This window comes from Muscardinus avellanarius, assembly GCF_963383645.1.
Source record: "Muscardinus avellanarius genome assembly, chromosome: 10".
Taxonomy (NCBI): Eukaryota; Metazoa; Chordata; class Mammalia; order Rodentia; family Gliridae; genus Muscardinus; species Muscardinus avellanarius.
Genome location: NC_137796.1, coordinates 106116733 through 106142604, shown reverse-complemented (window position 1 = coordinate 106142604; position 25872 = coordinate 106116733). Strand labels below are relative to the sequence as shown.

The 25872-nt window shown below is 51.5% G+C and overlaps 1 protein-coding gene across 6 annotated transcripts in view; it reads left to right on the top strand.

Moving 5' to 3' along the window:
- Positions 1-23997, top strand: part of ABAT (4-aminobutyrate aminotransferase) — a gene marked incomplete at both ends in the record, with an annotated part of 50668 nt that extends 26671 nt beyond the window's left edge. For 2 of the 6 annotated variants that reach the window (XM_080702822.1, XM_080702817.1), the window contains 10 exons: positions 4511-4591; positions 5220-5312; positions 5762-5824; positions 10571-10634; positions 11736-11884; positions 14255-14392; positions 17262-17429; positions 18670-18816; positions 21702-21813; positions 23876-23997. In XM_080702822.1, coding sequence (XP_080558948.1) covers positions 4511-4591; positions 5220-5312; positions 5762-5824; positions 10571-10634; positions 11736-11884; positions 14255-14392; positions 17262-17429; positions 18670-18816; positions 21702-21813; positions 23876-23997 — 1137 coding nt within the window. The remainder of the gene's footprint in view (positions 1-4510; positions 4592-5219; positions 5313-5761; positions 5825-10570; positions 10635-11735; positions 11885-14254; positions 14393-17261; positions 17430-18669; positions 18817-21701; positions 21814-23875) is intronic. The other 4 variants (XM_080702818.1, XM_080702820.1, XM_080702819.1 and 1 more) reach the window with 4 other exon arrangements.
- Positions 23998-25872: the final 1875 nt, after the last annotated feature.

Here is a 25872-nt window from a genome sequence, read left to right as displayed (position 1 = left end):
CCACACACACCTTCCTAGCAGAGGAAGCAATGGAGGCCTGGATCTGCCCGGCTTTCTAGTGACCCCAGGCCAGTTCCAAAGCCACCAGGAGAATGCGAGGGGTGCCTGTCCTGAGTCTCCCCAAGGGGCATGGCCACTGTTTGGATTTCCACAGACCTTATTTTATTGATTATGTCAGAGAGAGAGAGAGAGACAGACAGACAGACAGACAGAGACCCCAAGAAGTTCCCAAATCTCATTACAACCCCCAGTTTTTGTGTGGTTTCTTTTTTGCAATACTGGGAATGGAACCCAGAAGCAATCTACCATTCCACACCCCCAGCCCTAATTTTATTCTTTATTTTGAAACAGAATCGCACTGAGTTGCAAAGGGCCTCACTAAGTAGCTGAAGCTGTCTGCGAACCGCGCTCCTCCTGCCTCAGCCTCCCGAATGCTGGGATGACAAGCCTGTGTGACACTGTGCCCGGCTGACTCCCACCCCCTTTTAAAATAAGTAAACAGTAAGCTGGACGTGGTGGCGCACACTTGTAATCCCAGTACTTGGGTGACTGAGACAGGAGATCGTGCAGGTTCGAAGCCAGCCTCAGCTACTTAGCGAGGCTCTCAGCAACTTAGTGAGACCCTGTTTCCAAACAAATTATAAAATAGGTCTGAGAGTATAGCCCAGAGATAGAAAAGCCCCTGGGTTCCAGCCCCAGTACCACAAAACAATAAAATAAAATAACTAAAGGTTCTTATTTTAGAATCAGTTTAAAGTTACTGACATTAAGTCATAAAGACAGTTCCTCTCCGCCTCTCCCCAGCTCCCCCTAAACTCAACATGTCACCCACCCCCGCGGTGCTTAGTCGGTGCAGTGGGTCCACGCCAACTGCCCCGGCTCGGCCTCCCCAGCCCCCAGTGCTGTCCGTCGGTGTGCTGTTCCGGGGTCCAATCCAAGATGCCACCGTGCGTTGAGTAGGATCCTTTTTACAACCCCGATCCGCATAAGCCATAGGGCTCACCTATGGATCTATTATTTAAAATACTCAGCATAGCCAGGCGTGGTGGCGCATGCTTGTAATCCCAGTACTTGGGAGGCTAGGAAAGGAGGTTTTGTAGGTTCTCAGCCAGCCTCGGTTACTTAGTGAGGCGCTTTGTAACTTAGTGAGACCCTGTTTCAAATAAAGAATAAAAAAATAGAGCTGTGAGTATAGCTCAGAGGTACAATGCCCCCAGGTTCCATCCCCAGTATAAATAAATAAATAAATAAATAAATAAAATAAAATAAATAGAAGCCGGGCCTGGTGGTACACACTTATAATCCCAGTACTTAGGAGGCTGAGACAGGAGGATCACAGGTTCCGAGGACAGCTTCAGCAAGTAGTGAGACTGTCATCGACCTAGTGAGACTCTGTTTCAAAATTAAAATAAAATAGGACTGGGGGTGTAGCTCGGGGATAAAATGCCCCTGGATTCAATTGCCAGTACCACACACACAAAAAAAAAAGAAAGGACGAGGAGGAGGAAGAGGAGGGGGAGGAGCGGGAGAAAGACAAAAGAAGAGTGATTGGCCTAGAGGCTCCTGCCATTTTTTATCAGAAATTTTCCTCACACTGAGCTCTCTGGTTAGTGGCCAACTCCCCACTGGATCCTCATTCTATTTAGAAATTCCAGAACCCCTGTGGCCTCAGAGTGGCTTTCTTTTCTTTTTTTATTTCTTTAAAAAAAAAATTTAAGGTACAATTTACATTCAGTAAAATAGACCTAAGTATACAGTTCTATGAGTTTGAACCAATGCGTCAGCATGTACACAGTAAAACTCCAAGACACATACCGGGCGTGGTGGCGCACAACTATGATCTTGGTACTTGGGAGGCTGAGACTGGAAGATCACAGGTTCAAGGCACACCTCAGTAACTTAGTGAGACCCTCGGCAACTTAGCAAGAGCTTGTCTCAAAATAAATAGTAAAATAGGGCTGGGGGTATGCGTCAGAGGTAGAATGCGCATGGGTTCCATCCCTGGCCCCCAAATATAAAATGAAATAAAATTCCAGACACATGTGTACAGCTGTGTGTTCAGAGCAACATCACTCACCTGCCCACGGTGTGTAGATGTCAGGTAGAAACATCCCAAGTGTTCCCCGGTGGACGAGTGGATCGAGAAAAGTGTTCCAGCCGGGCGTGGTGGCGCACGCTTGTAATCCCTGCATTCGGGAGGCTGAGACAGGAGGATCCGGGTTCGCGGCCAGCCTCAGCTACTTAGTGAGGCCCTCTGCTACTCAGTGAGACTCTGCTTCAAAATAAAGACTAAAAAAATAGGGCGGGGGGGGTGCGGCTCGGAGGTAGAGTGCTTCTGGGTTCCATCCCCAGTACCAAAATAAATAAATAAATAAATAAATAAATAAATAAATAAATGGAACCACATACTCCACCGCCCTTTGCCCCCAGCTTCTTCCACTGCGCACTCGGAGCCCCTTCCAGGTGGCCGTGTGTATTGGCGGAAAGCCCTTTGGCCTTGCTGAGTAATATTCCACTGTGTGCGTGAGCCACGGTTTGTTTGACCCTCTCCTCTGTGGGGGGACACGAGGTCGTTTCCAGTTGGGTCAAATGAAAACCAGAGCCACCGTCCACACTGCACACACGTGTTTGTGTGGACGTGTGTGTTCACTCCCCTTGGGTAAAGGAGCGGGTCGCCGGGACCCAGGTCTGGCTCACAGTATCGGAAGCTGCTTTCTAAGGCGCCATTTTTCTCTCTCCAGCTGGGACAAGAGTCCAGCTTCTCCATCCCCTGGATCACACTTGTTACCATCCAAGTCTTTGCCGTATTTGGTGGGCTGTTTTGTTTGTGGTACTGGGGACTGAACCCAGGGGTATTCTATCTCCAAGCTACACCCCCAGCACATTCTTTTTAACTTTTTTGCTTAGAAACAGGTCTCACTAGATTGCTAAGAGTCTCGCTACAGTGCTGAGGCTGGCCTCAGACCCGCGATCCTGCTTGTCTCAGCCTCCCAAGTCCTGGTGTTACAGGTGTGCACCGCCAGCCCTGGCCTATGGGAATGTTTTTAATTTTTGTTTTTATTTATTCATTTTTTTCTGTGGTACACCCCCAGTTCTATTTTATTTTTTTCTTTTGAAATAGTGTCTTGTAAAGTTGCTGAAAGCCTCACTAACATTCTGCATTGGCCTCAAATCTGCAATCTTCCTGTCTCAGCCTCCTAAATACTGGCATTACAGCCGTGTGCCACCACCCTAGGCTGAGTATTTTATTTATCTTATTTATTTATTATTTATTTATTTAGCAGTACTGAGGATAGAACCCAGGAGCATTCTACCTCCGAGCTACACCCCCCCAGTCCTATTTTTTATTCTTTATTTTATGTTGTTGTTGTTGTTGTTGTTGTTGTTGTTGTTGTTGTTTTGCGGGTCTGGGGATGGAACCCAGGGCTAAACCTCCAGCCCTATTTTCTATTCTTTATTTTGAAATAGGGTCTCACTGAGTTGCAAAGAGCCTCACTAAATAGCTGAGGCTGCCTGCGAATCGCGATCCTCCAGTCTCGGCCTCCCAAATGCTGGGATTACAAGCGTGCGCCACCACGCCCGGCTTTTATTCTTTATTTTGAAACAGGGTCTCACTGAATTGCAAAGGGCCTTACTAAGTAGTAGCTGAGGCTGTCTGTGAACCTGGATCCTCTGGTCTCAGCCTCCCATATGCTGGGATTACAAGCATGCGCCACCACGCCCGGCTGTGCTGAGTGTTTTAAATAATAGATCCATAGGTGAGCCCTATGGCTTATGCCTATAACCCCAGTACTTAGGAAGCTGAGACAGGAGAAGATCACAGGTTTGAGGCAAGTCCTGGTAACTTAGTGAGACTCTGTTTTAAAATAAAAAGAGTTGGGGTTGTAGCTAGGAGGTAGAATGCCTCCGGATTCAATCCTCAGTACCCCAAAACTAAAAAATAAAGATAGGTCTACAGGAAGTTGCAAAAATAATCTTAAAAAAGCACAAAGACATACTAAGGTCCCAAGAGGTGCAAGGCACCTCATTTCCCTGGCATAGAACATCTTGTGTAATTCCAGTGCAATATCACAACCGGGAAAGCAACTGGATTTTCTTTAAAATCCAGGGCAAGCCGGGCGTGGTGGCGCACTTTTGTAATCCCCGCGCTTGGGAGGCTGAGACGGGAGGATCGCAAGGGTTCGAAGCCAGCCTCGGCTACTTAGTGAGGCTCTCAGCAACTTAGTGAGACCCTGTTTCCAAATAAAAAATGTAAAACAAAAAGGTCTGGGAGTATAGCCCGGAGGTAGAAAGCCTCTGGGTTCCACCCCCAGTACCACCAAAAAAATAATAAAATCCAGGGCAATCCTAGTGAATTTCTCTAGAAGTTCAGGGAAATCAGTCATCCTTGATACTGACAGAATACCAAAGACACAGCGCCACTTACGGCCCACTTGATGCCAGCCCGTGAAAGGGTGGACGGGGACCCACGGCCCCAAGAAGTCACCTCTTGTCTGCTGGTCTTTTGCAGAGCACTTTTATCAACAGACCCGCCCTGGGCATCCTGCCTCCGGAGAACTTTGTGGAGAGGCTCCAGGAGTCCTTGATGTCTGTGAGTCTAGGGGACAATCCGGCCTCCAGCCCCGCTCTCCCCAAGGGCAGCGAAAGGTCTCGATCCAGAACCCTGAAGGACCTGCTGCCGTGGCTGACTCCCCCCCCCCCTTTGTGGATATTCTTTTCCAGAATATTCTTTAAATTTTCCTCTCGAAAAAAGGAGGTTTATTGTATGCAAGACCGAGGGAACCTGGGAAAATAATACTGGCCCCATGTTGGGAGATGTGCAGGAGTTACATTATTCAGTCTTCCCCCGACTTTCTGATTCTAGTTGTCACAAGAATTAAAGTCAGTGGGAACCCCAATTTCCAGCCTGGAAAGTGTGGGTGTCTTAGGGGACAGCAGTGGAGCCAAAGAGACAAATGGGGCTGCTTTGTCTCTTCTGTCCTCTCTATGGGCCTTGGGGCCTCCCTGGGCTTCTCCTCCCAGCCTGCAAAAGCCAGAATCCCCCTCCCTGTCAGGCTGCTTCTAAGCTCTCCCCAGCTCCCTCTCCTCCCCCTTGGCCTTCTTCATGCTGGGCGATGGGAGCCCATGGCGGGGTCCCTGTGCAGACGCAGCTCCAGGGAGGGGAAGTGGGGCTCAGGGCGGGCCTGGGCTCACAGCTGGCCTCCTCGCCCTCACCACAGGTGGCTCCCAAAGGGATGTCCCAGCTCATCACCATGGCTTGCGGCTCCTGTTCCAATGAAAACGCCTTCAAGACCATCTTCATGTGGTACCGGGTAAGGTTGGCGGCACCAGCGCACACCCCCATCCAGCCGCACGCAGGGACCCTCGTCTGACGGTTCAGCCCAACGGGCCGGAGTCTCACACTCAGTGACTGGGGTGACCATCCAGGGAGGGCCTGGATGGAGTTCTGCCAAACTCCCATCGTGGAGCGGTACAAAGGGTCAGGGCTTCGGCACCAAATTTAGCCAATGACATGATGCTCCCGGGGGCTTAGCGGTTGCACACCTGCAACGCACTGTGTGTATTCCTCTTTTTATTATTTCACTGCAAGCACAATTCACAGCCCCGTGCTTCAGCACAAACACGTCACGATTAATACACAAGATCGACTTCTCCCTTAAAAAAACACTCTGATTATCCGGACTAAACCTCACGGTGGGTGGAAGATGGATGCCCCGTCTCCCCAGAACGTCTCAGTTTTTGTTCTTTTCTGATTTGGCAGAGCAAGGAAAGAGGCCAAAGGGGCTTCTCAAAAGAGGAGCTGGATACCTGCATGATCAACCAGGTAGGCGCAGTGGGCCTCGCACCCGTCCTTTGTGAGAGCGCCCCCAGCCCCTCGGGCTGACACTGGTTGACTAAGCCTGCCCTTCGTTCGTTAGGAGGGTCCCCAAGCCTCCTGATTCGAGTTCATTCCCTGGGCATCGGGGCTGAGGGGAACTCTTTCTGACCAGCCTTCACCAGTTTCCCAGGTCAAATACCTGAATATGATAAGTCTAAAGAGGCCATTAATGTATTCTCCAGAATAAGCAAACACATCAACATATACTCACAAGAAATATCAATCATGTTTCTAGTAACAGTAACTTCAAAGGATTGGAAACGACCTGTGCATCCAGGAAGGATGAAGGAAATGTAAGATTTCCAAGTGGACCCCTCTCAGCTCACAGTGATGCCGAGAAGGCCTCTCCTGCTGTGTAGAAGGCGGTGGAGGGTGGGGACTGCGGGGAAACCAAGTGGGCGTCTGTGTCAGTCAGCTTCCCGTTGCTGTGACAAAACGACTGACATAACTCGAGGAAGGGTGTATCTTGGCTCTTGGTTTCAGAGGTTCAGTCCGTGGTCTCCTGGCCTTCTTGTGTGGACACGTGGTGAGGCGGGACATCATGGCAGAGAGCCAGAGAAGGACGGGGATGGTCACATCATGGCGGCCACAAAGCAAAGGAGAGAGAGAACAGGCTGGGGTCCCAGTATCCCCCTTGGGAGACATCACCAATAACCTAACTTCCTCCCCTAAGCCCTCTGTCCTGAAGATTACAGGCTTGGAACTGAGCCTGTGGCACAAGAGCCTCTGGGTGAGGATAGCAAGCTTCCCACCCACTCCAACCAGAGCGGGCCTGCCCTCCTTTTGTGTACGGAGTCCCACTATGGTTCTGACAGAGTGTCTGCTGCTTTAAAAAAAAATCAGGACGGGGCATGGCGGGCCACGCCTATAACCTTAGGACTTGCAAGGCCAAGACAGGAGAATCATAGATTCAAGACCAGTCTCAGAAACTTAGCAAGACCCTATTTAAAATAAAAAAAAAATTGACTGGGGGTGTAGCTCAGAGATAGAATGCCCATGGGTTCAATCCTCAATATCAAAAGAATAAATAAAAACAAAGACAAAACTCAGGGTTAGGGCTGTAGCTCTATGGCTGACTGCTTCCCCAGCATGCACAACGCCCTTCCTGGGCTCCATCCCCAGAGTGGGGAAAAAATCCAGAGCCATTGTCCTTGATGACCCAGTACTTGTGTTCACTACATTCCAGTATAACAAGAACTACGCAGAGTGCCTCTTGGCTTGGACATGCGCGCTGTTGTTTAGTGAAAACAGTGGAATGTTGCCAGGCGTGGTGGCGCACGCTTGTAATCCCCGCGCTTGGGAGGCGGAGACAGGAGGATCGCGCAGGTTCGAAGCCAGCTACGCGTGCTGGCTTAGGAGACCCTGTTTCCAAATAAAAATTTAAAAATAGGTCTGGGAGTGTAGCCCGGAGGTAGAAGGGCTTCCAGGAACCCCAGTACCACCAAAAAAAAAAAAAAAAAAGAAATCCTGCTAATGTGTTTACCGCGGTATGCCTCTCGGTGGGGCGACTGTGACTGTCTGTGTTTATTTGCTTATTTTTCCCTATATTTTGTTGTTGTCTTTGGTACTAGGAACATTCTAACTCTGAGCTGTTCCCCCTAACCCTATTTTTTATTTTTTTGTTTTGAAACAGGGTCTCCCTAAGTTGCAGAAGGCCTCACTAAGTAGCTGAGGCTGTCTGTGAACTGGGGTCCTCCTGTCTCAGCCCCCCCCCACCCCTAGTACTGGGATTACAAGCGTGGACTACCACACCTAGCTAAGCTTTATTTTTTGAAACTTTTTTTGGTTTGTGCAGGAATGGGGATTGAATTTAGTTGTATTATACCTCTGAGCTACACAAGTTGCAGAGGGCCTCACCAGGTTGCTGAGACTGGCCATGAACCTGCGATCCTCCTGTCTCAGCCTCCCAAGTGCTGGGATCATAGGCGTGCGCCACCACACCCTGCTCCCATATTTCTTTCTTTTTTTTTTGGTCGTACTGGGGATGGAACCCAGGGGCTTTCTACCTCCGGGCTATACTCCCAGACCTATTTTATACTTTATTTGGAAACAGGGTCTCACTAAGTTGCAGAGAGCCTCACCAAGTTGCTGAGACTGGCCATGAACCTGCGTGATCCTCCTTTCTCAGCCTCCCAAGTACTGGGATCATAGGCGTGCGCCACCACGCCCGGCTCGCATATTTCTTTATATCTGTATTTTCCTAGCCCCGCCTCCTGCTAGCAACTGTATCCACACCATTTTCCACATGTATATAAACCTGCATCCACTTAAGATGGCTCTTACTTTTTCTCTGGTCATTTCTTGTTGAACCTGACATCATGGACGTCCTTCTCCATCCATGTTTTTACATCTCTGTCCCCATTTATATCAGCTACCTCCAAATATGCATAATAGTGCAAATCTATGCCATTCATAATCAGGAGAAAAACAAAGAAAAGAATGGCAAGGGGTACTTTGGTATTGGAAGAGGCCATCTTGGAGTTCTTCCCAGGGCTGTAAGGGAAACCATGGCCCCAGCGAGAAGCCGCAGTTCTCCTTCAGTGAGCTGGAAGCGGGTTTGGATTCCCTTCCTGGGTGGAGGATCAGAAAATGTGAGGGCTGGGCGTGGTGGCGCACACTTGTAATCCCAGTACTTGGGAGGCTGAGACTGGAGGATTGCGGGTTCAAGGACAGCCTCTGCTAGTAGTGAGACTCTCATCCACCTAGCAAAACCCTTGTTTTGAAATTTACCAAAAAAAAAAAAAAAATGTGAGGAGAGGCCACGGTGTTATTTGCTTGAGGCTGAGAAGGGATTGCGGGGAGCAGGAAAGGTGGGGCCTCCCCTCCCCCACTTCCTGGCCCAGCAGACCAGGTTGGTACCCAGCAGCGCAGAGGACTCCCGCGAGCTCTGGAGCTTGGAGGGCGGGCAGAGCTGGGAGCAAAGGTAGACCAGGGGCTGAGAACTCAGAAGAGCCAGGGCACCTGCTGCTGCCAAGGGGAAAGCCACCCACCTGGGGCAGAACTTGTGGGCAGACAGAGGTTCTGTTTTTTTTTTTTTTTTTTTTTTTTTTTTTTTTTTTTTTTTTTTTTTTTTTTTGGTGGTACTGGGGTTCCTGGAAGCCCTTCTATCTCCGGACTACACTCCCAGACCTATTTTTACATTTTTATTTGGAAACAGGGTCTCCTAAGCCAGCGCACGCGCAGCTGGCTTCAAACCTGCGCGATCCTCCTGTCTCTGCCTCCCAAGCGCGGGGATTACAAGCGTGCGCCACCACGCCCGGCCAGACAGAGGTTCTGGATCTGTGTAGATGCTCTTCGTTTAAAGCCAGCCATGGTGGTACACGCTTGTAATCCCAGCATTTGGGAGGCTGAGACAGGAGGATCACAGTGCGAGGACAGCCTCAGCTACTTAGTGAGGCCCTTAACAACTCAGAGAGACCTCGTTTCAAAACAGAGAATAAAAAATAGGGCTGGGGGTATAACTTGGAGGTAGAATGCCTCTGGGTTCATCCCCATTACTAGAAAAAAAAAAAAAAAACTCTTGATTTTAGATTTAGCCATCTATAATCCCAGTACTTGGGAGGCTGAGACAGGAGGATCACAGTGCGAGGACAGCCTCAGCTACTTAGTGAGGCCCTTAACAACTCAGAGAGACCTCGTTTCAAAACAGAGAATAAAAAATAGGGCTGGGGGTATAAATTGGAGGTAGAATGCCTCTGGGTTCATCCCCATTACTAGGAAAAAAAAAAAAAAAACTCTTGATTTTAGATTTAGCCATCTATAATCCCAGTACTTGGGAGGCTGAGACAGGAGGATCATTAAGTTTGAGGCCCCCTCAGCAACTTAGCGAGACCCTGTTTCAAAAAAAAAAAAAAAAAAAAAAATGAGCCAAGCGTGATGTTGCACACTTGTCATCCCAGCATTTGGGAGGCTGAGACAGGAAGATCGCAGGTTCGCGGACAGCCTCAGCTACTTAGTGAGGCCCTCTGCAACTCAGTGAGACCCTGTTTCAAAATAAAGAATTAAAAATAGGGCTGGGGGTAGAGCTCAGACATAGAATGCCCCTGGGTTCCGACCCCAGTACCACAAAAATAAATAAAGAAATGAATAAATAAGTATGAAAGCTGCGTATGGTGCTGTCTGTTATCCCGGCACTTGGGAGGATGTAGCTTCAAGGTCAGCTTCAGCAATCTACAGAGACCCTCAGGAACTTAGCGAGACCCTGTTTCAAAAATATAGGGCTGGGGGTGTAGTTCAGAAGTAGAAGTGGAAAGCCCTCAATTCCATCCCCAGAGCCATAAAATAAAATAAGATATTTGGCCCTTTAAAAAAAAAAAAAGTTTAGTGCCGGGCGTGGTGGAGCACGCCTGTAATCCCCCCCCCCTTGGGAGGCGGAGACAGGAGGATCGGCAGATTCGAAGCCAGCCACGCTGGCTTCAGAGACCCTGTTTCCAAATAAAAATTTAAAAATAGGTCTGGGAGTGTAGCCCGGAGGTAGAAGGGTTTCCAGGAACCCCAATACCACCAAAAAAAATAAAAATAAAAATAAAAAGTTTAAACGTGTGAACAAATTAGACCATCTATGGACTGGATGTAGATCTGGGAGTGTGGCTTGTAACTTCCTCCTGGGAAGGCCCCGGGTTCTTCTGATGGCCTCCTGCCTCCTCCCCGGGCCTCACAGCAGTGACTGATGCTGACCTTTCTTGCTTCTAGGCCCCCGGCTGCCCCGACTACAGCATCCTCTCCTTCATGGGCGCTTTCCACGGGAGGACCCTGGGTAAGGAGGGGCCGGTGGGGTCCCACAGTAGCATTCAGAGTCATAGAAACAGCAGCAACCCTGCATGGTGGCGCACACCTATAATCCTAGTACTCGGGAGGCTGAGACAGGAAGATCTCAGGTTCGAGGACAGCCTCTGCAAGAGTGAAACTCTCATCAATCTAGTGAGACCCTGTTTCAAAATAGAAACAAAAAGTCGGGCATGATGGTGCACACTTATAATCCCAGCATTCAGGAGGCTGAGACAGGAGGATCGCCGTTCGCGGACAGCCTCAGCTACTTAGTGAGGGTCTTTGCAACTCAGTGAGACCCTGTTTTAAAATGAAGAATAAGAAATAGGGCTGGAGGTGTAGCTCAGAGTCAGAATGGTCCTGGGTTCCGTCCCCAATACCACACACACACACACAAAAATAGAAATAAAATAAGGCTGAGGGTTTAGCTCGGAGATAGAATGTCTCTAGGTTCAATTCCCAGTAGGAGAGAGAGCGAGAGACAGAAACAGAGACAGAGAGAGAGGAAGAAGGAGGAGGAGGAAGAGGAGGAGGAGGAGGAAGGAAGGAGAGAAGGGGAAGAAGAAAGAAAGAAAGAAAGAAAGAAAGAAAGAAAGAAAGAAAGAAAGAAAGAAAGAAAGAAGGAAGGAGGGAGGGAGGAGAGAGAGGAAGGAAGGGAAGGAACAGTAATAGTGACAGCTGCCCCTGGTCTGGCGCTGGTGGCTTACATCTACTGTCTCCTTGATGCCATGCAGTTCCCGGGAGGGGGCACTATTACCCCCACTACACAGATGTGGAAATCGAGGGTCAGCCAGGGAGAGAACTCTCCAAGGCCGTTTAGTGACAGAGCCAGGTTTTAAACCCTGGTCTCATCTTCACAGCCTGCATGTTATCTGTGATAAGTCACAAAGCAAACACACACACACACACACACACACACACACACACACACGTAGTGATTCACAGGCTATTGCAAGAGCTGGGGGTCTGCAGGCAGCAGGCCTCCGTGGGCATTCCACGTCCAGGGTTGAAATGCCATCTGGTCCTGTCCAGAGCTGTCCATGCCACTGCCCCCAGCCAAGCATCTGCTTCTCTGTGTTGCTGGACTCAGGTTGCTTAGCGACCACGCACTCCAAATCCATCCACAAGATCGACATCCCCTCCTTTGACTGGCCCATCGCTCCCTTCCCACGGCTGAAATACCCTCTGGAAGAGTTCGTGAAGGAGAACCAACAGGAAGAGGCCCGCTGCCTGGAAGAGGTAACTGGGCCCTCCATGCCCTCCCTCGGGCGCTGAGCCTGAGCCCCAAAGAGGAGAGCCGAGAGCCCGTGTGGGGTCGTGGGTGATGCTCCCTGGGAAGGAGGCAGGGACAGAGACCTCAGGCATCCAGGCTTGCATGTTGGAAAGGCAGCGAGACACGCTGTTTCCCCCCGAGTCTTCATCCCCACTCCTGGTACCAATTTTTCTATTGTTCGTGTTTCTTTGGGGGGCAGAATCTGAGATAGAGATCTTAAAAGCCGGTGCAAAACTCGGCGACAGTGAGAGCGATCCCATCAGGGGCTCGTGGAGTGGGCTTGGAAGCACCAGGCATGGACGTGGTCCAGATTAAGCTATGGGTTTGGTACAGTGGGGCACACCTGTAATCCCCGAACTTGGGAGCTGAGACAGGTGGATCCCAGCTTCAAAGCCAGGCTGAGCAGGCCGACTCAACAGCCTAGCAAGACCCTGTTTCAAAATGAAAAATAAAAATTGCTGGGAGTGTGGCTCAGAGGTAGAATGCCGCTGGGTTCAATCTTCAGTAACACACATACACATATTAGTTGATAGGAAACTATGATGTGCCTAAGAGAAATACTAGCAGCCTTCTTTGAGCTCAGATCCAAACTGAAGGGTCATTTTTTTCCAGCAATAAAATCTAACTCTAAAATAAGGGAAGAAGGACTTATTGAAAGAACATAGGACATTTCTCATAGGATGAAACAGCCCCACAGGATGCTGTTGTCTGCTGGTTTGCACTCTTCTCTGGTTTCCTTGGTTACCTGGTACCCCACCCTCATCTCCATCCTTCTAGCTTCTACCCCAAAACCCCCTCCTGGATCTGTACTGTGTACTGAGGTCCCACCTGAAACACAGGACAGATCCTAGGCCAGGAAAAGAGAATGGCTGTCACCCTCAGATTTGGATTTGAGCTCAAACAAAGCCTCTGGTTTTCCTCTCGGGCGGGTCAGTGTTTCCAATCAGTTAGTATTTCTTGAGTACTGAGTAGCCAGTAAGCAGAGGACTAAGTACTGGGGTTCAGCGGTAAATAAAGGAGATGAGATAATGGAGTCAGGTCCAGCTCTCTCCAACAGAAATATGACATAAGCCACATGTATAGTGGTAGATTTTCTGGTTATCATGTTTTTTATTTTATTTTATTTTATTTTTCATTTATTTATTTTTGCGGATCTGGGGATGGAACCCAGGGGCATTTGACCTCTGAGCCACACCCCCTGCCCTATGTTTTATTCTTTATTTTTATTTTTTTATTCTTCTTTTTTTTTTGGTGGTGGTACTGGGGTTCCTGGAAGCCCTTCTACCTCTGGGCTACACTCCCATACCTATTTTATATTTTTATTTGGAAACAGGGTCTCCTAAGCCAGCGCGGCTGACTTCGAACCTGCGTGATCCTCCTGTCTCTGCCTCCTAAGCGCGGGGATTACAAGCGTGCGCCACCACGCCCAGCTTTATTCTTTATTTTGAAGCCAGGTCTCACTAAGTTGCAGAGGGCCTCACTAAGTAGCTGAGGCTGTCTGTGAATCGCGATCCTCCTGTCTCAGCCTCCTGAATGCTGGGATTACAAGTGTGCGCCACCATGCCTGGCTATTTTTATTTATTTATTGTGGTACTTCAGCCCAACTCAATCTGGACCATGTACTGGCCCAGGCCTCCCCAGCCTCATCCCACACAGCCCCTAATGGCATTGCTCTCGGTATAGAAAAGCCTGGCTACGGGTTTTAAAACGAGAATCCAGGCCAGGCGTGGTGGCGCATGCCTGTAATCCCAATACTTGGGAAGCTGAGACAGGAGGATGGCAGGTTTGGAGGACAGCCTCAGCAGCATAGCAAAACTCTCAACAACTTAGTGAGATCCTGTTTCCAAACAAAACAAAACAAAAAACAGTGAAAAAGCTGGGATGTCGCTTGGAGGTAGAATGCCCCTGGGTTCAACCTCCAGTCACACACACACACACACACACACACACACACACACACACACACACACACAGAGTAGGTAAAATGAAGATCCATCTCAGATTCTGCCTCGAGGCCCCTGTACCAACTCTGAGAACAATAATAACAAATATTAGCCGCGACAGCCGCGCGGAATGATGCCAGGAGCGTGGCCCTGCTCTTCTTACGCTCTCTCTGGCCGGCATGTTTGGGACCACCACGGCGAAGCCCTGGAAGCCTCGAGACCTCGCCCCAGACCTCAGGCAGGACACCTCCCCGGCCACACGTGCGGCTCCCAATAGACGGACCAGGACACGGCACAAGCACATCTTCAGGCTGATTTCGAGGGGCCCCGGAACCCTGCCGCCCGCCCGCGGCTGCCGTGCCGCCCGCGCTCAGTGACCCCTCTGCCTTCCAGGTGGAGGACCTGATCGTGAAATATCGGAAAAAGAAGAAGACGGTGGTTGGGGTGATCGTGGAACCCATCCAGTCCGAGGGCGGAGACAACCACGCGTCAGACGACTTCTTTCGGAAGCTGAGGGACATCACGAGGAAGGTTAGCGGGCTGGACGAGACCATGGGGTTCTGCTGTGGGCCCCCCAAACTAATGGATGTGCGGAGGCTGCTTATGATACCGCGGGTAGAGGAGTCATGGGGCGTCTTCTTTAAAGTTTTATTGGGGCTGGGCATGGTTGTGCACACCTGTAATCCCAGTACTTGGGAGGCTAAGACAGGAGGATTGTGGGTTTGAGGACAGAAGTAGTGAGCCTCTTATCGACCTAGCAAGACTTCATTTCCAAATAAGAAATAAAATCAGGCTGGGGGTGGAGTTCAAAGGTAGAATGTCTCTGGGTTCAATCCCCGGTACCAAAAAATAAAATAATATAAAATAAAATAAATAAAATATTTAAAATAAAATAATTTTTTTGGTGGTACTGGGGTGGAATCCAGAGGCTTTCTACCTCCGGGTTATACTCCCAGACCTATTTTATACTTTATTTGGAAACAGGGTCTCACTAAGTTGCTGAGAGCCTCACTAAGTAGCTGAGGCTGGCTTCGAACCCGTGCAGTCCTCCTGTCTCAGCCTCCCAAGCGCGGAGATTATAAGTGTGCACCACCATGCCCAGCTCTAAATAAAATATTTGAAATAAAATAAAATAAATTACATGCCTGTAATCCCAGCGCTGGGGAGGCTGAGGTTTAAGGAGGATCGCGGTTCAAGGATCTAGCTACCTAGTGAGGTCCTTTGCAACTCTGTGAGACCCTATTTCAAAGTAAATAATAAAAAATAGGGCTGGGAGCCAGGCGTGGTGGCGCACGCTTGTAATCCCAGCGCTTGGGAGGCTGAGACAGGAGGACTGCACGGGTTCGAAGCCAGCCTCAGCTACTTAGTGAGGCTCTCAGCAACTTAGTGAGACCCTGTTTCCAAATAAAATATAAAATAGGTCTGGGAGTATAACCGTTTCCAAATAAAGTATAAAATAGGTCTGTGAGTATAGCCCGGAGAGAGAAAGCCTCTGGGTTCCACCCCCAGTACCACCAAAAAAAAAAAAAAAAATAGGGCTGGGGGTGTAGCTCGGAGGTAGAATGCCCCTGGATACCATCCCAAGTACTGAAAAAAAAATAGATTGGGAGGCTGAAACAGGAGGATCACACAGGTTCAAAGCCAGCCTCAGCTATCAGTGAGGCTCTCAGCAACTTAGTGAGACCCTGATTCAAAATAAAATATAAAAATAGGTCTGGGAGTGTAGCCCAAAGGTAGAAAGCCCCTGAGTTCCATCCCCAGTGCCACAAAATATAATATAAAATAAAATAGAGTCTTATTGCAGCTGGGCGTGGTGGCACACACCAGTAATCCCAGTACTCAGGAGGCTGAGACAGATGGATCACAGGTTCAAAGCTGGTTGCCACAACCCAGCCAGACCCTCAGCAACTCAGTAAAACCCTGTTTCCAAATAAAAAAATAAAATAAAATAGAAGCCGGGCGTGGTGGCGCATGCTTGTAATCCTTGCACTTGGGAGGCTGAGACAGGAGGATCACGCAGGTTCAAAGCCAGCCTCAGCTACTTAGTGAGGCTTTCAGCAACCAGTGAGACCCTGTTTCCAAATAAAATATAATATAATATAAATATAACATAATATAAATAAAATATAATATAATATTAAAAAGGTCTGGGAGTATAGCCTGGAGGTAGAAAGCCTCTGGGTTCCACCCCCAGTACCGCCAAAAAAATTAAATAAATAAAATAAAATAGGGCTGAAGGTATAGGTTAGAGATAGAATGTCCCTGGGTTCAATCCCTAGTACCACAAGAAAAGGGGGAAAAATGTGTTTTTGAAAACTCAGCCTCCACCGGGCGTGGTGGCACACGCTTGTAATCCCCACGCTTGGGAGGCAGAAACAGGAGAATCGAGCAGGTTCGAAGCCAGCCACGCACACTGGCTTAGGAGACCCTGTTTCCAAATAAAATGTAAAAATAGGTCTGGGAGTGTAGCCCGGAGGTAGAAGGGCTTCCAGGAACCCAAGTACCACCAAAAAAAACAAAAGAAAGAAAAGAAAACTCAGCCTCCAACCTGAGGTGTCCATCGGGAACTCCCTCAGGGGTCCCGGGAAGACCTCAGCCCCTCGCCTTTTCTTTCCAGAGTCCCCACCTGGTCTTTCAGTCCCTGTGGCTCATACTACATGGGGGCAAAGTAAACTCCCTTCAGATTATGGGAGTTTTGATGGGCTGTGCGTTTATGTGACAGACACATCAAACCAAGGACTTTGCGGATAAACTTTATAGGAGTTCATTTAAACACACCTTTGAGCCGGGCGTGGTGGGCACGCTTGTCATCCCAGCATTCAGGAGGCTGAGACGGGAGGATCACGGTTCATGGACAGCCTCAGCTACTTACTGCGGCCCTTCCCAACTTAGACTCTGTTTCAAAATAAAGAATAAGCCTGGCGTGGTGACGCACGCTTGTAATCCCCGCGCTTGGGAGGCAGAGACAGGAGGATCGTGCAGGTTCAAAGCCAGCCACGTGCGCTGGCTTAGGAGACCCTGTTTCCAAATAAAAATGTAAAGATAGGTCTGGGAGTGTAGCCCAGAGGTAGAAGGGCTTCCAGGAACCCAGTACCACCAAAATAAAATAAAATAAAATAAAGAATAAAAAATAGGGCTGGGGGTGTAGCTTGGAGGTAGAAAGCCCCTGGGTTCCTCAGTACCACAAAAAATAAATAAATAAAAAGAAAGAACTGTTTCAGCACAGCTCCGGCTGGAACTGCTCTTCCTCTGTTTTTTTCTCCATCATTCTGCATAGCCCAAAAACGTGGGCATGGTTTACAGTTTAGCAAGCACGACTAGGCGGCCGGCCTGGGGCTGAGGGCTGCACTCCCAGCCCTGTTTTTTTACTGTCCTCCTCTCTCCTTCCCTCTGGGGCCAGCATGGCTGCGCCTTCTTAGTCGACGAGGTCCAGACCGGAGGGGGCTGCACCGGCAAGTTCTGGGCCCACGAGCACTGGGACTTGGACGACCCGGCGGACCTGATGACCTTCAGCAAGAAGATGATGACCGGGGGCTTCTTCCACAAGGAGGAGTTCCGGCCCAACGCTGTGAGTCGGTTGCCTTCCCTCCTCGCCCAGGGGCCTCGTGGGCACCTGGCCTGTCGCAGAGGTGTTCTGGGCCCCTGGCCTTCAGTGTAGGCTCCAAGGTCCGATCGCCCCCGCTCTCCCCACAAGCCTGTAAGTGATGAATTCGGGATTCAATCCCAGAGCCGTGCTCTTAACCACTGCACTATACTGCTGTGCATGCAAACGGGTTGGCATTTTCCTATAGAGACAGACAGACAGACACATCATGAGCCCAGAATTCTTCCTTCCATCATTCTTTTTTTTTTTTTCTTTTGTGGGTCTGGGGCTGGAACCCAGGGGCATTCGACCTCTGAGCTATACCCCCTGCCCTATTTTTTATTCTTTATTTTGAAACCGGGTCTCACTGAGTTGCAGAGGGCCTCACTAGGTAGCTGAGGCTGTCCGCGAACCGTGGTCCTCCAGTCTCAGCCTCCCGAATGCTGGGATTACAAGCGTGCGCCGCCACGCCCGGCCCATCATTCTTACATGGAGTTTCTACCCTCACCTTCTTCTCGTCATCCAGAAGGGGCTACAGCGTCTCACTTCAGCTCTAGGCGGCGGGAAGGAAGGGAACAGTCCCTTCTTCGCCCCCTGGCCCGCCGGCTCTCCAGGGGAGGCTGGGAAGCCTGCTCTAGCCGGCCACATTACCACCCTGAATGGTTCACAAACAGGTGGAGCAGATGATCCTCGCGGCCACGGTGCCAGCAGCCGCACCACCAGGGGCCTCACTGTGAAGGGCAAATCCCTTGACCTCCCAGGACCTCGGCCTCCTGTCCTATAAAGTCGAGGATTGCAATAGCGCACGTGTAATGGGTTCAGGCCACGGTGGTGGACGGCCCGTATCACAGACTCGGCCCCGCAAGGCCGTGGCGGCTCAGCTGTCCTGGTTTATGTCGCGTATGCCGTCCGTCACACTGTGACAGAGATGCCACTGGCAAGCATTCTGTGCACACACCCCGCTCTCTAAGCGAGGCCTGCCTGGAATCGGGGTGACCATCTGACTCCCCTAGACCAGGCATTTCCCAGGCATGCAGCGTGGTCTCCCCACTGAGGCTCGTGGCTGGAAGACCCCCACGAGATAGTGTGCCCCCCTCCCGGCCCTGGGCAGGAGCGTCCTGGGTTCGTTCCTCTGCTTTCCAGGAAAGGACAAGGTATGCCCGGGGGAGGGGGCTCTTCAGGGATGCCGGAGAGTGAACCATCTTGACACCCCACCTCCTTCCAGCCGTACCGGATCTTTAACACCTGGCTGGGGGACCCAGCCAAGAACCTGCTGCTGGCCGAGGTCATCAACGTCATCAAGAGGGAGGACCTGCTGGATAACGCGGCCCGTGCTGGGAAGGTCCTGCTCACGGGGCTGCTGGACCTCCAGGTACCCTTGCCGCCCCGCCCTGCCATCCCAGGTCCCCACGCTCCCCCAGGCAATGGCCAAGGTCCTCAGCATGGCGTTGTGCTTGCTGGTCCAGCCGTCCTGAACCCAGGACCAGCTGCACTGTTCCCGGGTTCCTGACTCCGCACACGCTGTGCCCTCTGCAGGGAACGCTGCCCACTGCTCCATCCTGACCTCACTCCCAGGTCCCGACTCGTGGTTATCATTTGACACCAAGTTCAGATGCCTCTCTTTTGCAAAGCCTCCCAAGTCGTCAGTCTCCCCACAGTGCGTTCTCTGTCCCTCCTCTGCACTATCTGGCCTCTACTTACTGCTCCATAGCGATCCTGGCCCATAGGAGCCTCTGCAGGCCACAGGGGTAACTTTAAATGCCAGAGGAGAGGTAAAAAGAAGGGTGTAAAATTAATTTTGAAAATATATTTTACTGAACCCATGATGTCCAAAATATTATTGTTTTAACAGGTCATAAGTATAGAACATAAGAAATGCAATATATTAAATTCATTCTCTTAAACTTTTTTTTTTTTTTTTTTTTGGTGGTACTGGGGGTAGAACCCAAAGGCTTTCTACCTCTGGGTTATACTCCCAGACCTTTTTATATATTTTATTTGGAAACAGGGTCTCACTAAGTTGCTGTGAGCCTCACTAAGTAGCTGAGGCTGGCTTCGAACCTGTGCGATCCTCCTGTCTCAGCCTCCCAAGCATTGGGAATACAAGCGTGCACCACCACGCCCGGCTCTCTCTTATACTTTTGAAATTCAGCGTAGATTGTGTGTGTGTGTGTGTGTGTGTGTGTGTGTGCACGTGTGTGCGTGCGTGTGTGTGTGTGTGTGTGTGTGTGCACACAGAACTGGAGATAGAACCCAGGGGCATTCTACCTCCGAGCTACACCCCAGCCATATTTTTTATTCTTTATTTTCAAACAGGACCGGGGGTGTAACACTGAAGTAAAATGTCCCTGGGGTCAATCCCCAGGACTAAAAATACATAATTTTTTTTTAAATCCCTGAAGCTGGGTGTAGTTGCACACACTGTAAGCCCAGTACTTGGGAGGCTGAGACAGGAGGCTTACATAAGGGCCTCAGCAACTTATAGCAAGGCCCTCGGCAACTTAGTGAGACCCTGTTTCAAAATTAAAAAGGGAGACGGATTGGGAGGCAGCAAAGATATAGACAGAATGCTCCTGGGCTCGATCCCCAGGACCAAATAAATAAATATAGGAGTTAAAATATCACTGGTTCCCAAGAAATGAGAAAGTGGGAGGACTGGGATAGAATAGGTGCTGTCATGACTCTGAGCCCCGGTTCCTCCATCTGTAGAGCCCCAAATGGGCCCGTTTTCACCGTGAGGATTCAGGAGCAGTCAGGAAATCCTAACTATAGCATTGTGTGACCCCATCTCCACCGGATCCTAACTTCATCTCCAGTTTCTACCCGGAAGCTGTTTGAAAAGGACTCGCTTTTGCAGCCCTGCCCCAGGACCTTTGAATGACCTCGGGTCGCCCAAGCCTGCATCCGCCATCCTTCACATGACGGTGAAGAGCAGGGAAAAGTCAAGACCCCGGGCTCCAGGGGCCCCTGTGAGCCTCCTACAAACTGGGGGGCTTATGAGAATCTATTCTCGCACGGTTCTGGAGGCCAGAAACCTGAAATCAAGTTCTCAGGAGGGCTGGTGCTCCAGGAGGTTCTGGGAGAGAGTCTGCTCCAGGCCTCTCTCCCGGCTCTAGCGGCTGTCGGCGGTCGGTGGTGTCTCCTGGCTTGCAGATGTGTCCCTCCAGTCTCTGCTCCACCATCCCTCGGCCTTCTCCCCTCTGTGAATGATTCTGTATCCACGTTTCCATGGTACCAGGCAGCAGTCACTGGATTAGGGCCCACTATCATCCAGGAAGACCTCATTTTAACCTGACTGCTACATCTGCCAAGCCCCCATTTCCAAATAAGGCCACATCCACAGGTCCCTGGTGGACGTGAGCTGGGGTGGCAGGGCTCTGTCCAACCTGGTACACTTCCTAGCCCCAAAGCCTGGAGTGAGACGGAGCATCTCCTCTCCTGGCAGCAGCCCCAACTTTCTAGAAAAAGAACTAATAACAGAGATGGCTGGTGTCTGTGGAGCCCCTACTAAGTGCCAGGCCCCAGGCACAGGACTCAGCATATGTTGCAACCACCATTCTCACTGTCGTGATCTGAAAAACCTGAGGACGACAACTTAGAGGAAGGGAGGTTTGTTTGCTCACAGTTCTGGAGATTTCAGGGTCAGTCCTTGTTAGGCCAGGTCTGTGGAGCTCAGGGCATGACATAGGGAACAGAGAAAGAAGCGTTCAAGGGCTCTGCTCTCACATCATGGAGGCCAGACATGGAGGCGGAGAGTTCCTGAAGGGGGTTCGAAGGCACACGCACAGTCCCTAAGGCCACACCCCCAGGGACCCACCTCCTCTAGCCACACCCCACCTGCCTAGGTTACACCCCACAAATCCATTGCAATGGGTCCATCCACTGATGGGAGTGTGAGCCTCATGGTTTAATCCTATCACAGCTGAACACTAATACGTGAGCTCTTCAGGGGACATTTGTATCCAAACCATAACAGCACATAAGCCCTGTCCTACTAAGTTCTCACCACACCTCATCGGGGTCAGTGGCACTGAGAGCTTCCATTCACAGAAGAGGAAAATGAGGCCTGGCCGCGTCACTGACTCCCCCAGGGGTGTGCACAGAGGAGGCCCGGATGTCAGAGCCAGGATTCTTAGCCCAACTGTGATTCTGCAACCCATGCAGAGCCCCAAAGGCTGGACCAAGGGAGGCCTCTGAGGAAGCCCGGCCACTGAGCGCCCTGGCACCCAGGTAACCAGCTTTGCTCCCCCGTTGCAGGCCCGGTACCCCCAGTTCATCAGCAGAGTGAGGGGGCGAGGCACCTTTTGCTCCTTCGACACTCCAGATGAATCCGTACGGAACAAACTCATCCTCATCGCCAGAAACAAAGGTAAGTAGCCAGGCTGGGGCGCTGAGCGCGCAGGTCCAAGCCAGCTGTGCGGGGACACAGAGCCTCGCCCGCGCCCGGCCCCACCTGGCGTGGCCGCGGAGGCGCTCAGGAGAGCATGCTGGAGGCGCAGCTGGGCTGAAAGAAGAGAAATCGCTGGCGGAATGTCTTTCTGTTTGTTTTGTCACAGTGCTGGGGATGGAACCCAGCACTTTGCACAGCTAGGCAGGTGCTCCACGGCTGAGCTACCCCCAGCCCCGGGTGGGATCTCTTCACCCACCTGTCCACGCAGCAGCGGCCACCGGGGAGGGAGCCACAGCGAGGCCGTTGGGGTCCTTCCTTCAGGGCGTCGCAGCCTTGCAAGGAGGGGATAGTAAACACGGTATTTCACAGTCCGCTGCGGTCACAAGACCTGGGAGGGAGGGCCCGTGAAGAGGGCACTGGGGACATGGGGGCAGGAAATCCCCGGAAGCTCCTCGAGCAGTGGGCATCTCCTGAGGGCTTGGCAGAGGACCGGGGATGGGCAGGTGCAGAAGGGCGTCCTGCAGAGGGCGTGTGTGTGCAGACCTGAGGCAGGTGCGCTAGCACAGGTGGAGAAACAGAATGAGCGAGATGGGGACAGACAGGCGAGGGGGTGGAGCTGGGGGTGCCAGGCCACATCACCTTCGCCCGTGGGTCAGGTTCAAGGCTCCCGGCTTTACCCAAAGAACTATGGGACACCATCGGAGAGTCCTAAGTGGGGGGATATTATGGGAGTGAGCAGAGCACCTACTCTGTGCCGGGCACATAGTCAGCCTCTTCCTCATGCCTTCTCATAGAACCTGAGCAGTAGCCCTGAAGGGCAGGGATAGGAAAATGAGATAACAGGAGGCTGACTGGGGGTAGAAGCCCTGCCTAGCAGGTGGGGGGCCCTGGGTTTGATCCCCAGGGTGTGTGTGGAGGGAACATGAAGTCCCAAAGATGCTAAGCAACACAGCGAGGGTGCCCGGCTGCAAATGGTGGTCTCCCTTTGTAATGACAGGAGCCCATCGCGCCTCAGTGATGGCTCTGCACCTCCTGTGTGCCCAGCACTTGGTGCAATTAATTTGTTTGTTTACCACCACCCCCCGCCCGGCACACCATGAGCAAGGACTTTTTATTTTTTTAACTCATTTATTTGTGTGTGTGTGTGTTACTAGATATTGAACCCAGAGGCATTCTACCTCCAAGCTATACCCCCAGACAGATTTTATTTCTTCTTTGGAAACAGGGTCTCACTAGGCTGCAGAGAGCCTCACTAAATTGTTGAGGCTATCCTTGAACCTGTGATCCTCCTGTCTCAGCCTCCCAAGTACTAGGATTACAAGCGGCCATGCCACGCGTTCGGGCTGAGCAAGGGCTTTAATCTTGGGATTTCTTTATCGCCTCACTTTGTTTTGGGGGAGGAGAATGGGCCTTCAAGGTCGGGAGAGAGGGAGAGAAAGAAGAGGAGGATGGCTGGAGCCAGGTGTGGTGGTGCACACCTCTAATTATAGCCCTTGGGAGGCTGAGACAGGAGGATCAGAGGTTCAAGGCCCACCTCAGCAACTTAGTGAAACCCTGTTTCAAAGATTAAAGAATAAATAAATAGCCAGGCATGGTGGTGCACGCTTGTCATCCCAGCATTCGGGAGGCTGAGACCGGAGGATCGTGGTTCACAGACAGCCTCAGCTACTTAGTGAGGCCCTCCGCAACTCAATGAGACCCTGTTTCAAAATAAAGAATAAAAAAATAGGGCGGGGGTGTCGGCCGAAGGTTGAATGCCCCTGGGTTCCATCCCCAGACCCACAAAAATAAATAAATATAAATAAATAAACAAACAAACAAACAAAAGAGCTGAGATGTAGCTCAGCGGTCGAATGCCACTGGGTCCCATCCCCAGAAACAAAGAGAAAAAGGAAGAGCGGTGAAGGACGGAGGAGATGGTGAGGGGAGGGAGGATGAAGGGCGGCGGGCGGGAGGTGAGTGGGTGGCGGGCGGGCGTGTGGAGTCCTCTCCCCCACCCCAGCAGGCGCCCACCTCTGACCCCCCACTGCCTCTCCTCCAGGTGTGGTGTTGGGCGGCTGCGGAGACAAGTCCATCCGTTTCCGCCCCATGCTGGTCTTCAGGGAGCACCACGCTCACCTCTTCCTCAATATTTTCAGCGACATCTTAGCCGACTTCAAGTAAAAAGCCATTTCCACTGCGCCCTGAGAAAGCCCCATCTCAACAGCTGTCAAATTGATTAGTTAGCCTAATTCATGTTTCCACTTCAAAGCATCAGAGGAGAAGCCTCCGGAAGGGTTTCCTGGGGGTGGGGGGGCGCGTCTGGGGAGGAAGGGAGGGTGGGCTGGGTGTGATGTCCCTCCCTGCAGAGCCGGGTGATGGACACTGATATCAGCCCAGAAACTCTGCCTGAGTCCTGGCCGGGAGGCTGAGAACTGGCCATGGGGGTCTTGACCACATTTCAGCCCACCCTTGACCAACCCCAACAACCTCTTTGGAAGCCACTCAGGGAGTTGCACCCGCTCTGAAGCTGGTGGCCAGGAGTCTTGGGTTCCAGGCCAACTCGAGTGCCCTGTTCTGAGATGGCAGACCCTGGCTCCCCCTTCCCTTACGAGCACACACACTCTCACCCCTTACCCAGCCCTGGGAGCTCCCAGCACCCCATTCCTGGTTCAGTGAGGGGCTGGGTGGTTCACAGGAAACCAGAAGACAGAGCTCGGGGTAAGGAGGGGCTTCTGCCCCCTGGAGGAGGACCCCTCCCCCGGTGCACCTGGGGGCTCCCCTGAACTGTGAATTCTGCCCTCTGTCCTCCACGGGGCTCGACCCCTGGGTGGCATCAATGATGGCTCCTACTCAACACCCTTCGTCCCTTAAACACCCTCCTCCCTATTAAGCGTCAGCCTAGACCTGTGTGGAGGACGCTGCAGTCTGAGCAACGTGGGGACACGCTGGGCCAAAGCGTCAGAAGCACAGGCCTGTCGCCCCAGGAGCAGAAGCTCAGAGCCACTTCACCCCGTCTCGGGGCCTCGGGGTCTGACTCCTGACCCCGTCCCGGGAGGCGCTTCCGCTAGCTGGGGCTCCTGCGCCCGCCCTCTGCTTGTGGGCAGCCGCTGCTGGACTAGAAGGAAGGAAGGACTTCTTGAAGGAAGAGCCGCGGCTCGGAGGCAGCGAGCTCAGGCTCGGGGAGGCAGCCCGTGCGTGCAGTGTGGTTCCTTCCTTGTTCTTTAATTCACAACTTCCCTGGAGATACCTGAGCTCCATCAAGAGCAGATGGTCTTTAGATGCCTGAACAGGCTGCAGCTGAGGCTCCAGTATCTCTGGAGGGAGGCGAGACATTCTTAGAACGTTTCCCCTCCCCGCGAAAAGAGCGCTTGATAGTCCTGCAGCCATGGAGCAGGGCTTAGCGGGTAGCCGGAGGGGGTCCGGCCTGTGTTTTCTGTCCAGAAGGAAGCCGCTCCGCCTCCTGGTGCCTCGGTTGGCTGCCTGGGAAGATGGGCCTGTCGCAGCTCATGGCTTGGCACACTGCGTTTGTTTAATAACTAATCATCCAAAGATTTAGCTTCCACTCTTCCTCACCCTCGGTCATCGGCCTATTTTCGTTGATAAGTGAAAGGCACTGAGGTGTTTAACAGCCGTGGGCACACCCCTGGCTCATTCAGCATCCCCAGAGTTGGAGGGTAGCCAGCCATGTGTAAGGCCATGGCCACGCTGACCACCACCTCCCTCTCTCTGCAAGGTCCCGCTCATTGGTATGTTTAGTCACACATCAATCTTTATCTGTTCCTCAAACTTCCATGCAGTACCCATGCCACCCCAGGCCCTGCGCTAAGCACCAGGAACACACACAGGAAACACAGTGCAGTCGCTGCTCTCGGGGGATCCATGCCCCGCTGGGAATAACAGACTCTTGACCAACAGCTAAATCAGAGCGGTAAATGCGGTACCCGGAGTGCATAGGAGCTTCCATTAGGTCAGAGGGAGTGCCCCAGTCTACCCCAGAGTCAAAGGAGCTTCCGAGGGCCTGGCTAAGTTTGAGCAGGACTTTGCAGAAGGAGCCAG